Genomic DNA, 21075 nt, shown 5'->3' with positions numbered 1-21075 from the left:
TTATTTTGCTTTAAAAAATACATATTTAATATTAATAGTCTATTCTAGTATACAAAGTTTTAGATGTATCCCAAACCGTGACATTAATATTATCAATCCACTAAAACTAATTCATATTTTAAACGTAACAACTGTGTAAAAATCTATATATCTTTAGTGTTCTAAGTATCTAGGGAATTTCCATAACATTATTTTTATTAATATATACCAACCAAAAACTGTTTTGGAAAGTCACGACAATCGGGAGAAAAGTCGTAGCTTGCCATTGGCAGGTGGATAGGTCAAAAATGAATTAAAAATAGTAGTTCAAACAATACAAACTTAAGATGTGTATTGGTGTGCACCATGAATAGACTGGCGCAAATTATACAAACATAAGTTAAATTTAGATAATATAAAAGAGAATTGTCAATATATGCTATACTAAATGCAAGTTAGTACCCTTAAAAATAATTTTTTTAATGGCACAAGTCATTTTCTTCTCTTTTTCAAATTGTGTATTCATGGAGATCACCTCTTAACCAATTTGAAGTAATATTTTGTGATTTTTTATTTATTTTTTGTTCCCCTCGACGTTGGCCCAGTCCCGAGGGTTCTTCAGTACTTCCATCAACTTGGCTTCTTCCGAATCTGGCTTTGGAATATGCATGTACTCCCATTTCTAAAGATAAAAGAAAAATAACTTATTAAGACTCATTAAGTCTTATTATAAACTAGCTGTACCCCACCCGGGTTGCTGTGGATCAGTCTTTGTTTGCAGATAGAGAAACTATAGCGCATGTTTTTTTTACATCTAACAGATAATAATAATATTAATATTTGGATGATTTGTAAAGTGCCGTTTTTGTGCAAAATCACCTCAAGGGCGCTGTACAAATTTATAATACATTTCTACAATGATCAATGTTATTAGCGCTGTTTTTCAAAAAAGTTTTTCGCAGGTGACATCTATATAATATAGGTAAATAAAAACAAATGGGTATTTGAAAGCAACGTTGTGTCAAAATTTCAAAGCAATCGGTGAAGAAAGAACTTCCGGAGATTTAAGATTTTGAACAAATAAATATTTACATTTTTATTTATATAGATAGATTTGTATTGTACAATAATATGAGAGAAAACTACAAAACTTGTGGAGACTTCTCGAGGGCTTAAAGTTAAACAATGTTATCTACAAAACACATACAAATCATTCTAGGCCCTAAAGTTAAACATCCTTATACGCAAAAAAATCTTAATAATTCAAGGGCTTAAAGTCAAACAATGTTATATACAAAAATATATAACAATAATTAGTATTATTATGGTATATTATGTTTTTTGTAAGTTTACTTAAACACTCAGAACATTAGAACGTCAAAAGACGCAAATATGATAATAGCGGTCAAGACATTAGAACGTCTTTTCACGTAAACGCGCGAGATTTTACGAAAATCGATTTATTTCCATCACTAGTATACGGATTGCCATGATTTAAGAAACAGAGTATCGATAATGAATAACGCTATGTGTCTGTATTCAAGAATATCTATGGAACGTAGAGGTGCATTATCTAAGCCGATTGGATCTGTCATCTTGTTCGTTCATAATTTATTGCGTTTCTAAATAATTTATTAAAAATATTTTAGTTTGGACGGTTAATATTTTGAGGTGACTAATAGTTTTTAATTATATTTCTTCAATATATAAAGTGTTATTTCTTTATGATACTCAGAAAAAAGTACATTTTTCACGGCTTTGAAATAATGGTCAGCGATTTTTACATATTTTTGATGTTTTCATAAAATGTATATTTAGAAACGCAAATATTTACGTATAACAACACAATACGATAGTGAATTTCATAATCTTTCCAAAACATTTTTTAGAATGAGGCTACGTTTCCCAAAACGTGAGTTATGAAGCTTTTAGCAAAACTCGTAAATAACACAAAAATTTTCACGTTTTGACAGTTCTCAAAGGAACACACAGTAAATAAAAGTCTTTGTCTGAGAGGTTAAGTCTTCGAATTATTGTTATTTTTGTAGATAACGTTATTTGACTTTAAATAAAATTATAATTTAAACAGAATTATTTGTAAATTAACGTTTTACCATGGAGAGGATCCAGTGCAATAAATATTTAATTAAATATGTATTGGCATCTTCCTAGTTTCAGTGAAATAATTTAAAAAATTAAGTTTCACAAATGGACTTATGCATAAAACGCCAGGGACATCAGCTATATATTATCCATTAATATTTCTATGTATGAAGATGTGTCCCAGTGTGGCTTTGTTTTTTTATGCAAATCTACAGTTTTATTTCAAGATTTATGAAATTTTGCATACTTGACCTTCAAAACAGAAGGAAGGTAGTGACCTGCAGTGGTACACTTGAGATTTCTAAAGACCACCCCCAATCTCCTTTTCCTACCCTTTAAAGCAGAATTTGGATGGAATTTTGCACACTTGACATTTAAAATAAGAGGAAAATTACTGTCTACATCTGATTTCAAAAAGCTTTGCGTAAAGCCCGGACAACGCCCGGGACTTCAGATATATAATATCTATCTTTATTTTGAAGTATATAGAAATAGAAAATATACAGTTTTATTCTAGTTTTGATGAATTTTTGAAAACAAGTGTATTGTCACTATCTAAGTCGGAATTTGAAAAACTCTGTTTGAGGCCCGTGCAACACCAGGGAGTTCAGCTGGTCTTTTATATGATTATATCAAAGATTGCATTGAAAGATAGGTCATGTGTGGCTTTTAGCCATAGATACTCAGGGTGGCCACAGACCTGGAAAACCGGGAAAACCGGGAATTATCAGGGAATTTTACCGAACCGGGAATTATCAGGGAAATGTCAGGGAATTTTAAAATATTCTTAAAATATCAGGGAATTCCAACAATAAAACGAAATTCGTTATTTACGATTTAAGTCCCAAAGTTGTGTTTTATTACTTTTACTTGCGGCCTGTGTAACAAAAGATATGCCTACAAAGACAAACTAGATAAGTAGGTATTTTTTTATTATTATTTTCTTAAATAGCCCTTGCAACACAATCATGTCGTAAACCACCCGCCTTGATTTTTACCCTATACTATGTAGGTGCGAAATCTGTAAAGAAAAAGCTAGCAAAGTTACAACAAAGTGTCAAAAGGGTCGGACACCCAGTACGGTCGTAATAAAATTTAAAGATCATCATTATCAACATTTTTACAAAGTATCAATACAGTAGAACCTTGTTAATTCGAAATCCACGGGACATCAAAAATCAAATTTCGAATTAAGGAATTCCCACGTAATTCGAATTTTTATGAAAAAAAAAAAATACGCCGAAAATCGATTTTCTCGGCCGCCTCTTCAAAGCCGGGTGGTATTTTAGTTGTAAATTCGTATTAATACCAATTATTTCTTTATTTTCGCGGCCGATTACCGTAGCGGCGGGCCCTTTAAATTCAGATATTCGCAATAAATTCGTAAAAATGCTATATATTTACGCGTAAATCGAGATTTCGCTGCCGATTTCGGTCGCGGCCTACCCTTTAAATTGAGATATTCGTAAAAATACGATATATTTCCGCGTAAATCATATTTTGTCGGCAGTTTTTCGTCGCGGCCGGCCTTTTAAGTTCAGATATTTGAAGTAAATTCGTAAAAATATGTCATATTTCGGCGTGAATCGAAATTTTTCGGCCGATTTCCGTCACGCCGTATTTTTTAACTCGGATATTCGAAGTAAAGTTAGTAAAAATACGATATATTTCCGCGTAAATTGAAATTTCGCGTCCGATTTCCGTCGCGGCAGGCCCTTAAAATTTCAGATATTCGAAATAAATTCGTAAAAATACGATATATTTACGCGTAAATCGAAATTTCGCGGCCGATTCCGTCGCAGCGGGCCATTTAAATTCAAATATTCGAAATAAATTCGTAAATATACGATACATTTACGCGTAAATCGAAATTTCGCGGCCGAGTTTCGTCGCGGCCGACCCTTTAAATACTATATTTGGTGTAAACTCGTAAAACTACGACATATATCCGCGTAAAACGTATTTTCTCCGCCCTTCAAACTCGGATATTCGAAATAAATTTGAAAAAATACAACATTCCAGTGTAAATCGATTCAGATTTACAAAATAATAATACTAATTAGGATGATGTATAACCACGTAAAAATACATTTTTCGGCGTTTTACCGCCACGGCTGACTTTTAGATTCAGATTTACGAAGTATTATGATTTATTTTAAAAAATCAAATTTTTTCGAATTTCACGAACAAATTTTCGTGCGCGGAGAAAAATAAATTTCGAATTACGAATTAACGAAAAACGAATTTCGAATTAAAAATTGCGGAAATTTTTTTGGCGAAAATTTCGAATTACGCGTTTTTTCGAATTATCGGGGTTCTACTGTACTTACTTTTGTTTATTTGTCTATTTTTGTCTGGTCTTTTCATTTGTACACAAATTGTCTTCAGGCGAAATATCATAAATTTGTAATAAGTGTATTTTGTTTTGAATAGATCATTGTGGTGCAAAGAAATAATAAATGCTTTAGATGACGGAATACCTTTTATTTATGTATCTGTTCTAATTTTCTGGCGTAGATGAAAATCGTGTTTCAAAAATAAAATTTTGAACGATATGTCCTTTATACCAAATAAAACATATCAGGGAAAAATATAGAAACTGCCCTGGAAAACCTGGAATTATCAGGGAATTTTGAAATCCGTTTTTTGTGGCCACCCTGATACTAGAAATAAGGGAGATTGGCTATGAACTATTATTAGTACGAAACCGTGCACAAGTGTTGCCAACATTGTTCATCCATATTACTGCAAATCGCATCTATGCACAGCGGCGATACACCCTTTTTCTACCTACACACCGAACCCATAACATTCATTGGTTCCGCCGCCTTAATAGTCTGAGCAGTTAGTTTAAGGTCGGCAAAAATTGGTAAGATTCCGCACCACGTCTCCCCTAGTTTCTATTATCTATGATTTTAGCACAGTCTAGGTGCGCTGATAAATCCACACTCCGAGGTTAAAATAGAAAAGATATTTTAAAAATTTACTGAAAAAATCTCAATAGGATAATAACAATAAAATTAGGTAGTTTATTCAATTATTTATCACTTAACACAAAGTGTAATACTTACAGCGGTCAACGGTAAGGACATCAATATAGATTCGTATCTTGCCCCGGGGGTGTAGAGTCCGAACTTGGTCCCTCGATCGTAGATAAGGTTGAATTCTACATAGCGGCCACGGCGCAATAGCTGCCATTGTCTTTCGTGGTACCCATACGCATCATCCTTGTGCTGTTTTACTGCAAAAAAATCAATTATATTATTATTTCAGTCAATATAATTATGAACGAAAGGATCTTCTCAATTATAAAATAGAAGATTTGTTTGCACAAAACGGTAAAAAGGTCATGAAATTTGCACAGCTCTGGAATTTCTGGGTCAATACATTTCAGCTTTACGGTCTCCGTGGTTGAGGCGTAAGGGTTGTAACTGGAGCCGGAGATCGCGGGTTCAAATCCCGGTGTGGGCAAGTAAATTGTATTTGATCATTTTGTCACAATTTACTCATTCAAAATAATAAGACACTCTCAGTACCTCCCTCGTGTAAGACCACCTTTCAGAATTGAAATGTTGCTTGAAATGGCTTTGGCCGTGTTTGGTGACCAGATCTGAATAGTCGGGTATTTTCCCACCTTCCTCATAGTCTCACTAGCTCCAGATGGTTGGGAGCAGTTGGGACTCTTGTGCAGTTTCATATAAAAAGAATTTCATCGTAAGCTATGAAATATCCATTTTAATGTTAAAAAAGAGGAATTGCTAATTTTGACAGTACAATACCGTGAAATTCTTATAAATTTTCTTATAAAACTCTTGCATGAAACTTCTTAATAATAATTGGATGATTTGTATAGCGCCGTTTTTGTGAAAAATCACCTCAGGGGACCTTCTTACATGGGAACTTTACAGATAGGTTTCACTGTATACTTTATTTTCAATGTAACAATGATTAAGACAAATGTTTTTGACGGTAAATAAGAGGTACAATAGAAACTCTTTGACGAGACTTTGGCTCCTCATCATTGTACAAATACATACATTTACAGTAACTCCACTCGGGATGCTATGTGGAGGGTCTTTTTGAGGTCAGGAAGGGGTGAAAAGCGAACCTCGGTCTCGAAGATAACCATGTTGTAGGAAGGAGGAAACATATCCAACAGCCAAGTTGTTAAGCACTAGAACGTGTAGTAGAAACGATGCGTTCTCATGCGACAAATGTCAAGCGTGTACAATTTTAGGCGCGCATTTTGTGTGTTTCTAGACTAATCAATCAATTGGTAATGGGAAATTTACAATAGTCATAAGATATAGTTAAAGAGCGAAGCGTTTATCATAATTAAATTTATACATTACAAGTTAAAAAAAAAATATTTTTGAGATAAAACAATATCAAAAAACACATTACAAAATGGGTTTGCATGTATGCACAGTATTGCTCAGTAAACAAAAAAGCAAAAGCATTGCACACCAAAAGAATCCCCTCCAAATATTTCAACAGCCAAAAATTCCTCGAGCCTTAAGTGGTTTGATAGTTCAAGATATTATTATTGCAGTGCCAAAATGCGAATCGGACGAGGAAACAAATAATAAACGTCTACGGGTCAATGCACCCTCCAGGCATGGCGGTTGGAAAGGAGAATGAACACAGGTCTATTTACAGGTGGTACAGGTATATTTAGGTTTATACATTTCGGTTTATTTGTAATCTAGATCTCCCGGTAGAGTAAAGGCTATCTAACTCCAGATCCAGAAGATTTTGGTAATATACGGGGATGTGTATTTACCTAATGGGATATAGCTGGGAATAACAGCATCTGCGCAAGAAGTGACAAATGCAAAAGCCTTATCCTGGGTGGGTGTGTCGATGTCATCAAAGAATATTCCCCCCACTCCACGAGCCTCCTTTCGGTGAGGAATCAAGAAGTATTCGTCACACCATTTCTTGAATCTGCAAAACGATTTCAAAATAATGTATCATTGAAGAAGAGAATACTACTAACAAATTTAAATGAAACATGAAACAAAACAAGAAAATAAAAAGATAACGATCACTACTAGGAATCGAACCCAGGATTTCTTGTCTTACCGAAATAGCGTCTTAACCACATATTCATATTTTAATTTAGAGTTAACAATAACATCTTGCAATACATATTTTCCATATTTTTGTCAGCTACCTTTTTTTAAATGATCACAAAGTTCTAATTTTTTTTTAATTTTTTTATTATTTATACCCGCTAAACTGCTCAAGCAGTTTGTCAGCAATGAATTGGTTTGTAACCTAGATAGTTTATTTATATGGGATACCCATTGACTTTTTATAAAAGTCTAAATGAATATTCAAGAACAACTTTTTCTTTCTTTAATAGTTGCAAATTTACTTTGTGCCGTCATTATAATTATATTGCCAGTCGGTGGCCGAGTTGACATCGCGTTTGGGTCCCACCCAGGCGTAGTGTGTTCAATTCCTCGGCTGGCTAAGTCCTCCATCACAACACAAGCAACATTTTCAGCTTACTGTGATGGTAGTAGGAGATTTTCAAATCAGGTTATTCGTAACCCAGGAATGTTTGTCTTTCTTTTAAAAAAAAAAAAAAAAAAATGAAACACTTTGCATACACCACTTTTAAATATTAACAATCTATATGTTTCAAAGCTTCAATGACTTCTTCGTCAGTAAACGAATAGAAAAATTGAACTGGCAATGCAAAAATTAAGTTTGTCTTATAGATAATGCATTTGGAGATCTGCGTGGCTCGTGCCGTATATATTCAGGATAAAGATAAAAATGTCATACTTGGAGTAATAAGATTTATCATGTTTATCGCAGGCAGTCTTCAGGGACTTGTGAAAGTGCCTTGCATCCTCTTCATTCAGGTAATATGGGGTAAGATCGGTTCCTCCTCCAAACCACCACTGTGTATTTCCTGGAAGCAATAACAGAAAGCAGCATTAGATAAATCTGCACTAAATAATACATTATCTTGAGCTTTTATGACAACACATACTCTGTAATGCATACACTAGCGCTCTTATTATAACACATACTCTGCAAAGCATTCAATAGCGCTCTTATTACAACACATACTCTGTAATGCATACACTAGCGCTCTTATTACAACACATACTCTGCAAAGCATTCATTAGGGCTCTTATTACAACACATACTCTGTAATGCATACACTAGCGCTCTTATTACAACACATACTCTGCAAAGCATTCATTAGGGCTCTTATTACAACACATACTCTGTAATGCATACACTAGCGCTCTTATTACAACACATACTCTGCAAAGCATTCATTAGGGCTCTTATTACAACACATACTCTGTAATGCATACACTAGCGCTCTTATTACAACACATACTCTGCAAAGCATTCATTAGGGCTCTTATTACAACACATACTCTGTAATGCATACACTAGCGCTCTTATTACAACACATACTCTGCAAAGCATTCATTAGGGCTCTTATTACAACACATACTCTGTAATGCATACACTAGCGCTCTTATTACAACACATACTCTGCAAAGCATTCATTAGGGCTCTTATTACAACACATACTTTGTAATGCAAACACTGGCGCTCTTATTACAATTCCCTCATTTTTAATTTCAAGCCCCTTAATGCGTACACTAGCGCTATTATTACATACATACTTTGTACAACACATGCTCTGTAATACGTACACTAGCATTCATTTCTACAAACAATAATGTGGTTTAATGTTTGTTTAACTGGTGGCAGGTGATGGTCTTTTCCACTGGGGGTTAAGAATATCAAGAGAAGATATTATATTTGTATACCTATTTCATACAATTTTCCCTTATTTATAATTTCAACCCCCTTTTCACATAAACTCGAATGATTTTTTTAAAGTAAACAACACAATATTTCGTCATTGTACAATATTAGGTACTAGTAGTTAAAAACCCGCTCCGCGGGTTTTTTGCTACTAGGCCCTGCGGTCGGCACTTGGTTGTGCTTCGTCCAGTTTAAGTGATATTAACAACAATTACAATTAAAAGGTAGATATTAGATCATTCACAGAGACAGTTTGAGTATATTTTGTAAATAGATCATTACAATATAGCGCCCCTGATGTGATATCTCACAAAAGCGGCGCTATACAAATTGTCCAATAAATAAATATAATATTTACACTTTATTGCGTACATATGCTTTGATATACAACGTAAATAGATAAAATTTATTAAACTTTATTTCATTAAAAAACAAATAACTTTGTTTACATCACTTTATTATACACAACCACTACATGTTGAACGAAGTTATGAAACATGTAGAGGTTGTATATAATTAAGTGATGTAAACAAAGTTATTAATGTTTTAATAAAATAAATAATGCCATCACAAAGTGATAAGCTTCCAGAAGAAATCTTCTTATTAAACGCTGTATAATTTATTGATTTTTTAAAAGTGTCCTCACTAAACCGTCAACACATTTCTGTCAAGACAATGTGAGAGCTCTATATACGGAGACGTTACGTCCCATTATTTGTGATAGACGTAAAAGAAATGGTTTCGTTGTCCGGGTACATTCTAGTATCTATTAGAATTGATTTGGGAGTTGTAATGAGAGCTGCGTATTTAAATATTCGCGCCAGTCATTTGGTTCATTCTTATACCGCCAGAGAGGCAGAGTGGTCGAATTTTGCATGCAGACCCCCTATTCAAGATTTACCCGAAACATACGATTTGAATTCGACCAATCAGAGGGCCTAGATCGTCCAGACGCTAGCGTAATAATACTATCAGATAACTAACAAGAATAACTGTGAAAAATCAATAAATGCAAATGCTTTCTAATTGAAAGCCAAAACCAAACTAGAGAAAGCGCAACACAATATTGCATTTCTAGTGACTTGACTGTTGCTGATTCTATAACGCACAACATAGGAATACCATTCAGGTTGCTCTTGGACGGTATTTTTCAGTTGATTTTAGAGGTGGAATTTTAATGCGCACTGTTTATAATGTGCTAATATTATAGTTACAAGTTTGTTTCATAATCTCATCGTTTTAATGGGGGTTCACTGCACAAAGGCTTTTTAGAGAAAATCCCCACTTATTAAAACTCACTGGTGAGGTAAAAAAACGCAGGTGAGCTATCGGAAAATCAAAATACATAAAAGGAAGAACTATTTTTAAATTTAATTCTTTTCTAGCTTCAACAAGTGAAGAAAGCAAGTATTTTAACAAAATCTCTATTTACCAAACCAGATCCTCCAAGAGGAAGTCTGTGCTTAACTAATCCAGGGCTTAAAATCAAATATCTTTATCTACAAAAAACATACAAATAATCTAGGCCTTAAGGGCCTTCCTTACTAGCGATCAATCGTTGTATGGAGAATCATGAATTGTCAGATTCAAACGACAATCTAAGTTATTAATCGTCAAAATATCGATAATGTAGCCACGCTAGGCTATCATAAATACATTTTTCTGTCGAGATATATGTTTTTACTAACAATTTATTTTCGTTAAATACTATATAATGAACATCTAAGAATTCTCCTACTCATTCGGCTCTATGAGGTGGCCGTGAATGCACGCTTCCTACGGTCCGTGGTGTCAATCTTTTTTCAAAGTTCGAAATTCCGCGTAATTATTACACTTCCATGTGACGTTTCAACAATATTCCACTCTATGCGTTGCGTGTAGGGACTATAATAGTGTGTCGCCTTTTTTATGTTTCATCTGTGCGTTTCCGTCGAAGCTGTGTAGTGTCAAATAGTATTATTATGAATTAATTTATTGTTAACATTTTTATGGGTTTCTAGGTATTAAACAATTTGATATTATTAAGAATTAATTTATTTTTAACATTTTTTCGGGTTTCTAGGTAATAAACAATTTGATATTATTAAGAATTAATTTATTGTTAACTTTTTTTCGGGTTTCTAATAAATAAAGTAATAAACAATTTGATGATTTTAAAATATAAAAGTATATAAAATATTCCAGCACTTACAATAAAATAAAAGAAACACATCGTATAAAAATGTTTCAGTCGAAAAGATCGAATGCCGAAATCACTTACTTCGAAATTTTTGCAAAAAACTTAGATCACTGTCAGAAGATATAAAGGATCCCTTAGCATTGAGGAAGATTGTGTCAAGCCGTATTTTACGCCTGAGAACGGCTGTACGTTGTACAATAACGTACCGGAAGGCTATGAATTGTAGTCAAGAGGAAAAATAAAACAGTTGTATTTGGATATATTGAATGGTCCAAAACATGTATTTGGAGACCACTCACTATGCAAGGAACGGGCATACTTTTGCAAACGGGATACTGGCGACACTAATTACGTACCCAATATGACTTCGCTTGAAAATGTCCAGAATCATGCAGTACGTTCGACTTTTGGCATATAATGCTCGAAGTTTAATACATGATGTAGACAGCAAAAATGTGGAGTGTTATAATAATGATGTGGCTAAATTTGTTGGCGGAAAGCGTATCAACTATTTTCTAAAACGGTCTTACAATGGAAGGTGCGCTGCAGCAGTAGTGGCGTTCAACACCAATCGTCCACACTATTCTTTGCATAAACTTGCAACTGGTAATAGTCCCGGAAAACTCATAAAGAAATTAGAATTAAAAAGATTGCAGAAAAATAATCAACAAGTATGTAAAAAAAAATAAAAGAAAAACCCTGCAGCTCGCTCCAGCAAAAGATCAGCATTATGGTTCCAATGCAGAAAAACCTGATATTGACCAAGCATCGTATGAGGCAGCTAAAGATGATTTTTTTAAAAGGCTTTTTACCATAGCCAAAGATAGGCAAGCAATTAAAAGGGTGACAGTACTTCAAGCATCTAGTGGAAAGTGGATTGAGATGCGCCGCAATATGATTACGGCATCGTGGTTTGGAAAAGTGTGCAAACGGCGGCAAAATATCAGTTGCACTCCATTAGTCAAAAATATACTGTATCAGCAATCCTTATCAAATATTCTATTATTTTACCAGGTTTAGGGCCAATTACATGTAACAAAAAAGATATTTGTATGTTTGTTGTATGGACTGAACTCGGAATAAAAATCGAAAAAATTTTAAGGGATGACGAATTTTGGCAAACTAATATGGTTGAACAGCTGAAACGCTTTTACAATTTTAGCATGCTACCCGAATTCTCGACATAATCGCTGCATGCCTATTAGAAATCCTGAGTATTTAGAAAAGTGCATAATAGCGAAAAGAAATAAAGTAAAATTGGTTTCAGCTAAAACCAAAACATGTAAGAAGGAATTGTTAAGACGATCTCATATTCCAGATGTCCTTCGAATTCGGAAGGGGCGCGGCCTATTGGCATGGGTTATAAAAAACTTGAGAACCAATAAAAGAAACCCGAACCCCAGACTTATATTTATCCAATTACGCCCATAAACGCACACTGGTAAAATTTGTCAAAAATCCGGTATAATATAATATCGGCATAATGCATAACTCTTCCATTTATCATATAAGGAGATGCACTACGTCGTGTCATATTTTAAATTGAGCCGCTACCAATAACAACCCTTACTTAGATGGCGATAAGGTTTAAATTCCCGCTTAACACCATCCGCCTGTTTTGATTTATGCAAGAAAAAAACATGGCCAAAAAGTGCCTTTTATTTTATTTTGTGGATGTTCAGGCATAAATATTTGATTTTTTTAAATCATTTTATAAATAACTTAATTGCCACATTATACAATAAAATCGAGTACAAAAATAAGTTCGTAAGTAGGAGATTTTGATCTTTAAAGCAGTTTTCATAGGCCTCATACATTATTTTTTCTGGGCTTATAAAAAGATTGATCTAAAAAATACTCAATTATTTTAAAATTCAAGATGTATTCTACTCGCAGTATTTAATTAAAGCATCTGAAACATTTCTAGGCGACCAAATTTTCAAACAAAAAACACATGATTTTGCATTACTACGTATGGAATAAACTAAAAATCTCCAAGCCTGGAAATTTGTTGGATGAAATACTTACTCAAATTTAATTTAAAATAAACCAAATGCTACGCAAAGACAAATTATAAACATAAAAATGAAATAAAAGCCGATGTGAAGTAAATCACAATAATTTTTTATTTTATTTTTTTATTTTAAATACATAAACGGCTATACTGCCTTTTATAAATAAACATATTATAGAGTACAAAAGTAATAAAAATAATATCATTACATAATAGTGGTTTTAAACTTAAAAATAACATACAATTATTTTGTGTATCACAACCAAAAATAACAAAAAAAGAACAATGAGAATAATAAATGCCAATTGTCTCAAAATTTTATTTGGAAAGCAATCAACTATGGTATCAATCTATCGATCAAAAGTTTGTCTCATTGGAGATTTACATCATTATTCTGGATAATTGTGATCCCTAAACAAGTATCTAAGGACTCTCATGGTCTTTTTTAAGCCTTATAAATGAACTCACTCGAAAAATGAACAATTCCAAAACCTGCATTGACCATTTAGAATAAAACATAAAACACAAGCAATCTGTAATGCGTGAACTGAGAATAATTGACCACTTTATAACAATCCTAGTAATAAACTTAACCCTTGGAACCTTTTAAGACTAAATACGTCCCAAATTTCGTTAAATTTTACCACTGTGCGTCGCTTCGGTACGCAGAAGCGCGCGAAATTTGAAATTGGTTTTACACTCTACACTCTTTACTCTTTGTTTTGTTCAGGTGCGTTATTTACATATTTTTGGCAGAAAGAAGTAATAATAAATTATTGTATGGTTGTTTTTTAAATAGTATTATCATTTTGAAATTTTGAAATAATAAATTTTTGTAGAAAACGTTGTTTGACATAAGCCCTAGAATTATTGGCATGTTTTTTTGTAGATAATGGTTATTTGACTTTAAGACCTAGAATTATGTTCATGTTTGTGTAGATAATTTTATTTTACTTCAAGTCCTAGAATTATGTCCATGTTTTTGTTGATAACGTTATTTGACTTTAGGTATTAGAATTATGTGCATGTTTTTGTAAATAATATTATTTGACTTTCAGTCCTAGAATTATGTGCATGTTTTTGTAGATCATGTTATTTGACTTTAAGCCCTAGAATTATTGGCATGTTTTTGTAGATAACATTATTTGACTTTGTATACTAGAGTTATGTGCATGTTTTTGTAGATAACATTATTTGACTTTGTATACTAGAGTTATGTGCATGTTTTTGTAGACAATATTATTTGACTTTCAGTCCTAGAATTATGTGCATGTTTTTGTAGATAATGTTATTTGACATAATGTTATTTAGCCCTATAATTATTGGCATGTTTTTTCGTAGATAACGTTACTTATCAACAGTTAAATGTGATGGGTGCGATATGCCACAATCTGTATAGCATACATATACTTTAGTTCGGTTGAGATATTATGTTGATTTTAAAAATATTAACAATATAGATAAATGTATAAAAATAAATAAAACTTACCATCATTGTCAGTTACTTCAAAGTATCTATAGTTGAAGTGAATTGTGGGCACCATGGGATTGCGAGGATGAATTACTGCACTAACTCCGGCAGCGTAAAATGGCAACTCTCCATCTTGTAGCTTTTTACCTCTGCAAATAAACAACAAATATAATAAAGATTGAATTACTAAAACAAAAAAGTGATTAAAGGAAAACCTTTTTATTAGTTTTAATGAAATTCCTAACAATTTCATTATATTTATGTCCAGTTCCTCTGCTGGTAGAAAAAGAGCACTATGGCTTCTTGTTCTAACCAATCACAGCATTCAGTAGAGGAAAAAACTCTTGGATAAAATAGCTGTAACTTCTTTAGGAACACTCTTGTCATATTCCATAGAAAAGCAAATTTGGCAATGTTTGCATTGCATTGATAGAATCCTATTGTGAACGGAGCATTATTGATGCACGTAGAGAAAACTTATGCAAAAATATATCATCGCGTGTGTTGTATGAGGTATTTATTTTGTTTGAAACATAAAGAAATCACAAAGCAAGAAATATAAACAATATACCCATGCTCATTGATGAAAAATGCTTTTACGCTCATTCGAACATGTTTAAATGTGTGTACCTTCTCGCTCCATGTTTTTTTGTACGACATTGAGTGAATGGCTCGATGCGAAAAATATTCAAGGCCTGTAATTTTTGCTCGATGTTGAACAGAAATTTACAATTTGACTGAGCGTCTTGGTGGTACGTGTATGGTTTCTTGTGGCTAGCTGATCGAGCATGTGGGCACAACGACGAGCATAGTTCCAAGTCAACATGTTCGATCGAGCCAAACCGTTGAGCATAAATATACGTGCGTACGTAGCTGTATAATCGGTAATAATAATAATAACATGGCATTTATATAGCGCAGTTTAGTGTCATTTCTCTTCAAGTGCGCTTAGCTATAACAAACTTAAAAACGGTAATACAGTATATGTGGTCATGTTCTTAAAATTATTCCTACAGTGTGCCTTACCCAATACAGATCTAATATTATAACACTAAATATACTGTTTACACAAAGTGATGACAAAACTTAGAATAACAATAACAGCAGGACAGGACAAATCAAGAATATTAAAACTAAAACATAATATAAAACAGGAGGCAGTTTGTGCTCAGAAATGAGAATCTTCTGAGCAGACATTTAAAAAAGGTACAATAAGGAGGTAACCGAAACCAAACAATTACCGGAAGTTTTAGAATATGGCTTACTATAAAATAAGTTAAGATTTTTTAAATAATTTTGTTTTTAAAGCCCGTTTAAATTCAGCCAAATTCTGTAAATTAGTAAGAGCTGAGGGAAGTCTATTCCGGATGAGCGGGGCTGTTACACTAAAAGAGCGATCATAGTAAACGGCTCGATTTGACTGAGAAAGTTTGATTAGACAATTACTAAAATTTAGATCTGCTGACAAGGATATACTTGGAAACTTAGGTTTTGATAGCTACTATCAGTGGAACAATTATAATCCAAGCAGCAGAATTCAATTCATTATCAAACTCAGAAGATGATTTTCAGTTGGGGTGTATTACGGGCAGTATTTTAGTATTCCATCATACCTTGATCTCATTTGCTGTACCGCTCCTGGAGGCAGATGACCAGAGACAACGGATATATTAACTCCTGCCTTTTCAAATATTCTTCCATCTTGCATTACGCAGGTGATGCCGCCACCACCCTCTTCCCTTTGCCATTTGTCCACCACAAACTTAGTTTCCTGAAAAGAAAGAAATGAGTTCGATAAAATTAGTTTGTTACCAGTTGAAAATTTGGGTGTAAACACTCTAAATGTACCCAAATACAATCAGCTTTCTAACAAACCCTAAACAAACTAGGGAACTATTAAAAATGAACAGAAACTCACTAAGGGAACAAGTACGACCTCAGGAGATATGAGCAGGTGTTGGGAGTGGAAAACACCAATAGCTGTGGAAAATATGAAGAGTGACGATGTCCTGCTTGATGAGGAAAGACACACTGTAGAACAAGGAGACATTTCCAAATACTGGCGAACTTTATTAACTTTTTGATCGCCGATGCAAAAATTTTGCGGTGTGCCAGCTATTAGTGCATAACAATAGCGCGTGTTGCTTTTACGTCCAACAAATGGCGCTGTTTAAAAAAAAAGCATGTTTTACCTGTCACGGGTGACATCTATACAGGGTGTCCGGAAACTCGTAGTACAAGCGGGAAACTGGTGAATCTACATCACATTTGGAGTCGATTTTGTAGTATATATTTTTTTTATTTGAGCTTTCGTTATCGAATAAATCGAGTTTGAAATTGATTTTTTTTTTTTTTTTTTTTTTTAAATCAAATTCTTATAAATTATTACTGAAGATCAAAGTACCCAACTAATTAAAACTGTTTGAAAGTAAAACAAATGAAGAAACTCGGATTTGAAGCATTATTTTGAAATCACCCTTCATTTAACCCGGTGTAATCATAAAATATTTCTGCTCTGCAGGGTTAAAACATCTGTTATTCAACCCTAAACACCAGAAAAAACTTTAACCCTAAAATAGCCGAAAAATATTTTTTTTTGGTTTTTTTTTTTTTTTTGAAAATGCTCAAATCAAAAAACTTTATGTTTTTTTGGGTTCCCCATGTGGTGTAGATTCTCCAGTTTCCCGCTTGTACTACGAGTTTCCGGACACCGTGTATAATATAGATATATAAAAATATATGCATAATCGAATACAACGTTTTGTCAAAATTTCATAGCAATAGGTGAAGAACTTTCGGAGATTTAAGATTTTGAACAAACAAACATTAACATTTTTAATTATATAGATAGATATACCTGAATTGGCTTTGCAGGCAGTTTACTTCTATGACCATACAAATTACGAAACAAATGTTCCAGTTAGCCCAACAGCCCAGTACTCTGCCTCAATTATACTCGCCTGACATCATAGATTTCTATCACATTTGAATTTCTTAAATAGTTTTGTATTCAAAATTTAAGCCCCGATTAGGCAAATATCTACACCATGAAAAACATCCTCAAGGCAATTCTTAGATTCTTCATTGTTTATTATTTCTTTACATTGTATCATTTTTAACCTCACTAGGACAAGCCCGTGTTGAGGTTAATAATTTTACAAAATAATAAAAATAACACAAAGATCATAATATTGAGAGAACAATGTTCATTGTTCTATAACAATGATATATGCCACATTTGGCAGAAAACATGTTCATCGATAATGTCATATTGGATGCGGTTTCAATAAGTAAATGTTCTTACTCTGTCTTCTTCTGCCTCCAAAGCCTTGCAAAACTCAGCTTGGATCCTCAATATCATCAGTTCCATCTTGGACTTCATGTCATTGGCGTTCTTCTTAAGGTCTTCAACAGGAGTGATCGGTGACGCCATAAAGCTATCATAGTCAACCGCTCCTCGCGCCATGTGGACGGTGCCATCTTTCTTCAGAAATGTGTAGGTTACGAAACCGGTGCCTAAGACAATTCCAAAACGCCTGAAATAGAGAAATATTTTTATGATTAACGACATATTATTATTAAAAAAGTACCACATCTCTGTCTTTAAATCCAATATGACTGGCACGAGTGCAGTTACAATGACTAGTTTTTGATGATAGCTAAACTCCGATAGACAAAGACACCGGGAAAAGAATACCGAAGATTCATTTTGTTAATTCAAGTCAGCAATGAATATGGGTACCGTTGCCTCGGAAATATTTAATAGATATCATAGGTCATCTCTAGGTTTGCTACGTTGGGTAACTTAAGGTGAAGCTTAATGCCAAATCACTATTTTGATTAATTTTTATAACGAATTGGTGAACATTATGAATACAAAAAATATGCTTTAGATAAATTGAAGGTTTTCCTATCGCTTCGCTTGAGTAGAATACAAATAAATTTATAAATTACTCAATAAAAAATATAAATGCAAACTACTAAAGAAAATATTTTTTCAATAGAAAATGTATGAACGCATAAAGGAAACAACTTAAAAAAAATACAGTATTATGGCTAAGATTATCTGTGACAGTTTCACTTGGTTAACTTTTTTTCTTTCTTATAAAATTATTTACAAAATAAACAAAAACCAGTTTTTTGCTTGAAATCGAACGTTTCTAGACTCCGTTTGTCAAGCGATTTTAATGCCTATTACCTTTGATATAAGGTATAACAAGAATATACACATTTTTGGCTTGTAGCTTCCTCTTAACAGGAGTACCCGGGATTGCGGGGTGCGGTTTGTCCAGGTCTTGACGGCGGATACGTCTGCCAAGCAACTGCTTGTTGGGCCGGATTGGGAGAAGCCGGTTGAGGCAGACCCTTTGAACTCTTCAGCTGGACACTCTCAACGCATCGTCTTGAACCGCAGTGGGTGGGATGGATTTATATGCTCGATTCTCGTGAACACGTGCACCCATCATACCCTTTTCCTTCCCGGAACCTTCTGTTTCTATTCCTAAAAAATACCCTTCACACAGCACCCCCGAAGATGACATAGGCCATGAGGGAAATTATAAAAAAAGTAAAATATCGCTGGGATTGTTAAAAGAGAAAATTTGTTAACATTTCAGGAAACTCTTCATTGACCTAACACTGGACTAGATGCTAAAAATATATATATATACATATTTTTTTATTTATTCCTTTAGATTTACACACAGTACAATATGATACAAGATATAATTAAAATATTTTTAGTGATTATAGATTATTGTACCTTATCAGGTCGAAATTATTGGTTCCTAACTAGGAAAATTGCCCGTTCCAAGGAACCAAAATATGTGAAAGTAAGTGTGTGATTTGTCTATGTCTATAATATATCTCATTAATGTTTTAATTTGTGATGTTTAATCGTTACAATCTTATGATAGAATCGAACTTGAGCTGTTGTGTATGTTTCAATTGTGTATGAGCAATAATTAGAATAGTGGAAGATACATATAGTGTGTGATTAGTCTATGTCTATTTATTATGTGACGTTTTTTAACATTTTTTCAGATTCTCCTCTACCCAGTCCAATCAACCATTGAGTTATTATTGGGCCTATGTAGGAAATATTACAAGATTTTATGTTTAATTCAGGGGGGATTTTGTTGTACAGTTTGCAAACATATGTGCGACCTCTCTTGGAATATGCCTTCCAAATATAGAGTCCATATTTTTAATTTAAAACAACTCAATTACCGTTATCAAACTGAAAATAGATATACTCATTAACTAATTATAAATTTTTATTATTATTAGTAATTGTCGGCCTCTGTGGTAAGGGGAAAGGCTCTCGACTAGCAATCCGAAGGTCGCGGGTCCAAATACCGGAGTGCTCAAGTAAATTTTATTTGAAGAATTTATGTTATTTCATGATTTATTAATCAAAAAAATATATTAAGTACTCTTGCGGCACGTTCTAGAGTGGAAGATACTCTCAGTATCGCCCTGGTGTAAGAACACCATTCAGAATTTAAATGGATTTCGCCGTGTATGATGACCAGATCTGAATAGCCAGTTACTCCCTCATGTTCATCTTCCCTATCTCCATCCCCTCCCCACTACCTGCAGCCTCACAACATATCCCAATTGGGGATGCCATAGTCTCACTGGCTCCAGACATTTGCGAGTAGTCGGGTGTATTCACATAAAAAAGATTCTTTAAGTTTCAATAAACATGTTTGACGGTATGCGATATAACAGATATAGTAAAAAAAACACAGTATTTCTTATCTTTTCATATTGTTTGGCGTACTTGTAACCTTTGTCACAGTGACATAATAAAACTGTTCATGTTTTCCCACCGGTTTCTTAAAGTTTTAACACATTTTGTTTAACGAATTTAATTAAAAGTGTTAAGACTTCTCTACCTGCAAATAAGCGTATATTCGTATTCGTTAAAAATCGTGCATCGTTAATGGTAATACTTCCAAAATATTTGAAGAGAAATCTTCTGACAGTTGTTGGATTTTATAAACAATGTGAATGTTAGCTTTTGATCGTATATACTTTAAATTGAAACGTATCAGTGAAGCATCAAATGTGTTCAGTTATGATTATTTAATTAGATTGATTCCTATCGGAATCAAATGAGAATAAATACGTATAGTTATGAAGTGACAGATAACTAACCTCAATCCGTCTCTTCGGGTGAAATGGTAGGCGCTTATCGAACCCAACGTTTTAAAAGTACTCGCTAAAGTTTTAGAGAACATTGTGGTGTTGTAATTAGCGTAATGTGTAAATCTTGATGATCAGTAAATAAAAATACACATATTTTTAGAGTTTCTACTGGTTTTAGAACAATTCGAGAGAGCCTGTTGCAAATAAAAAGTTTGAAGTTTCAAATCAGCTGTTTGAGTTTTGGGCGGCGAGCAAGAAGATAAGATTTTCACAATCAGAGTGGCAATAACAAGTTGTGTTCGTCCCCCTCTCTCACAGGCAAAATAGAACAAGTAGTTCCCAGGTAGGTGCGAGAGCGGCGGCGGGCGG

At 33.6% G+C, this 21075-nt stretch overlaps 1 protein-coding gene across 1 annotated transcript; it reads right to left on the bottom strand.

The window, feature by feature from the left end:
• Nucleotide 1: 1 nt before the first annotated feature.
• Nucleotides 2-20930, bottom strand: Coprox (oxygen-dependent coproporphyrinogen-III oxidase). Its single transcript, XM_089637454.1, has 8 exons — nucleotides 20716-20930; nucleotides 17858-18089; nucleotides 16167-16324; nucleotides 14572-14702; nucleotides 7879-8008; nucleotides 6866-7029; nucleotides 5154-5323; nucleotides 2-661 (listed from the first exon to the last, which is right to left on the bottom strand). Exons 1-8 carry the CDS (start codon nucleotides 20796-20798, stop codon nucleotides 554-556), a joined length of 1176 nt encoding a protein of 391 aa, XP_089493580.1. The 5' UTR covers nucleotides 20799-20930; the 3' UTR covers nucleotides 2-553.
• Between the last annotated feature and the right edge of the window lie 145 nt (nucleotides 20931-21075).

This window comes from Hesperophylax consimilis, chromosome 11 (assembly GCF_061612785.1).
Source record: "Hesperophylax consimilis isolate HC1 chromosome 11, BYU_Hcon_1.0, whole genome shotgun sequence".
Lineage (NCBI taxonomy): Eukaryota > Metazoa > Arthropoda > Insecta > Trichoptera > Limnephilidae > Hesperophylax > Hesperophylax consimilis.
This window is presented reverse-complemented; position numbering and strand designations above follow the sequence as displayed.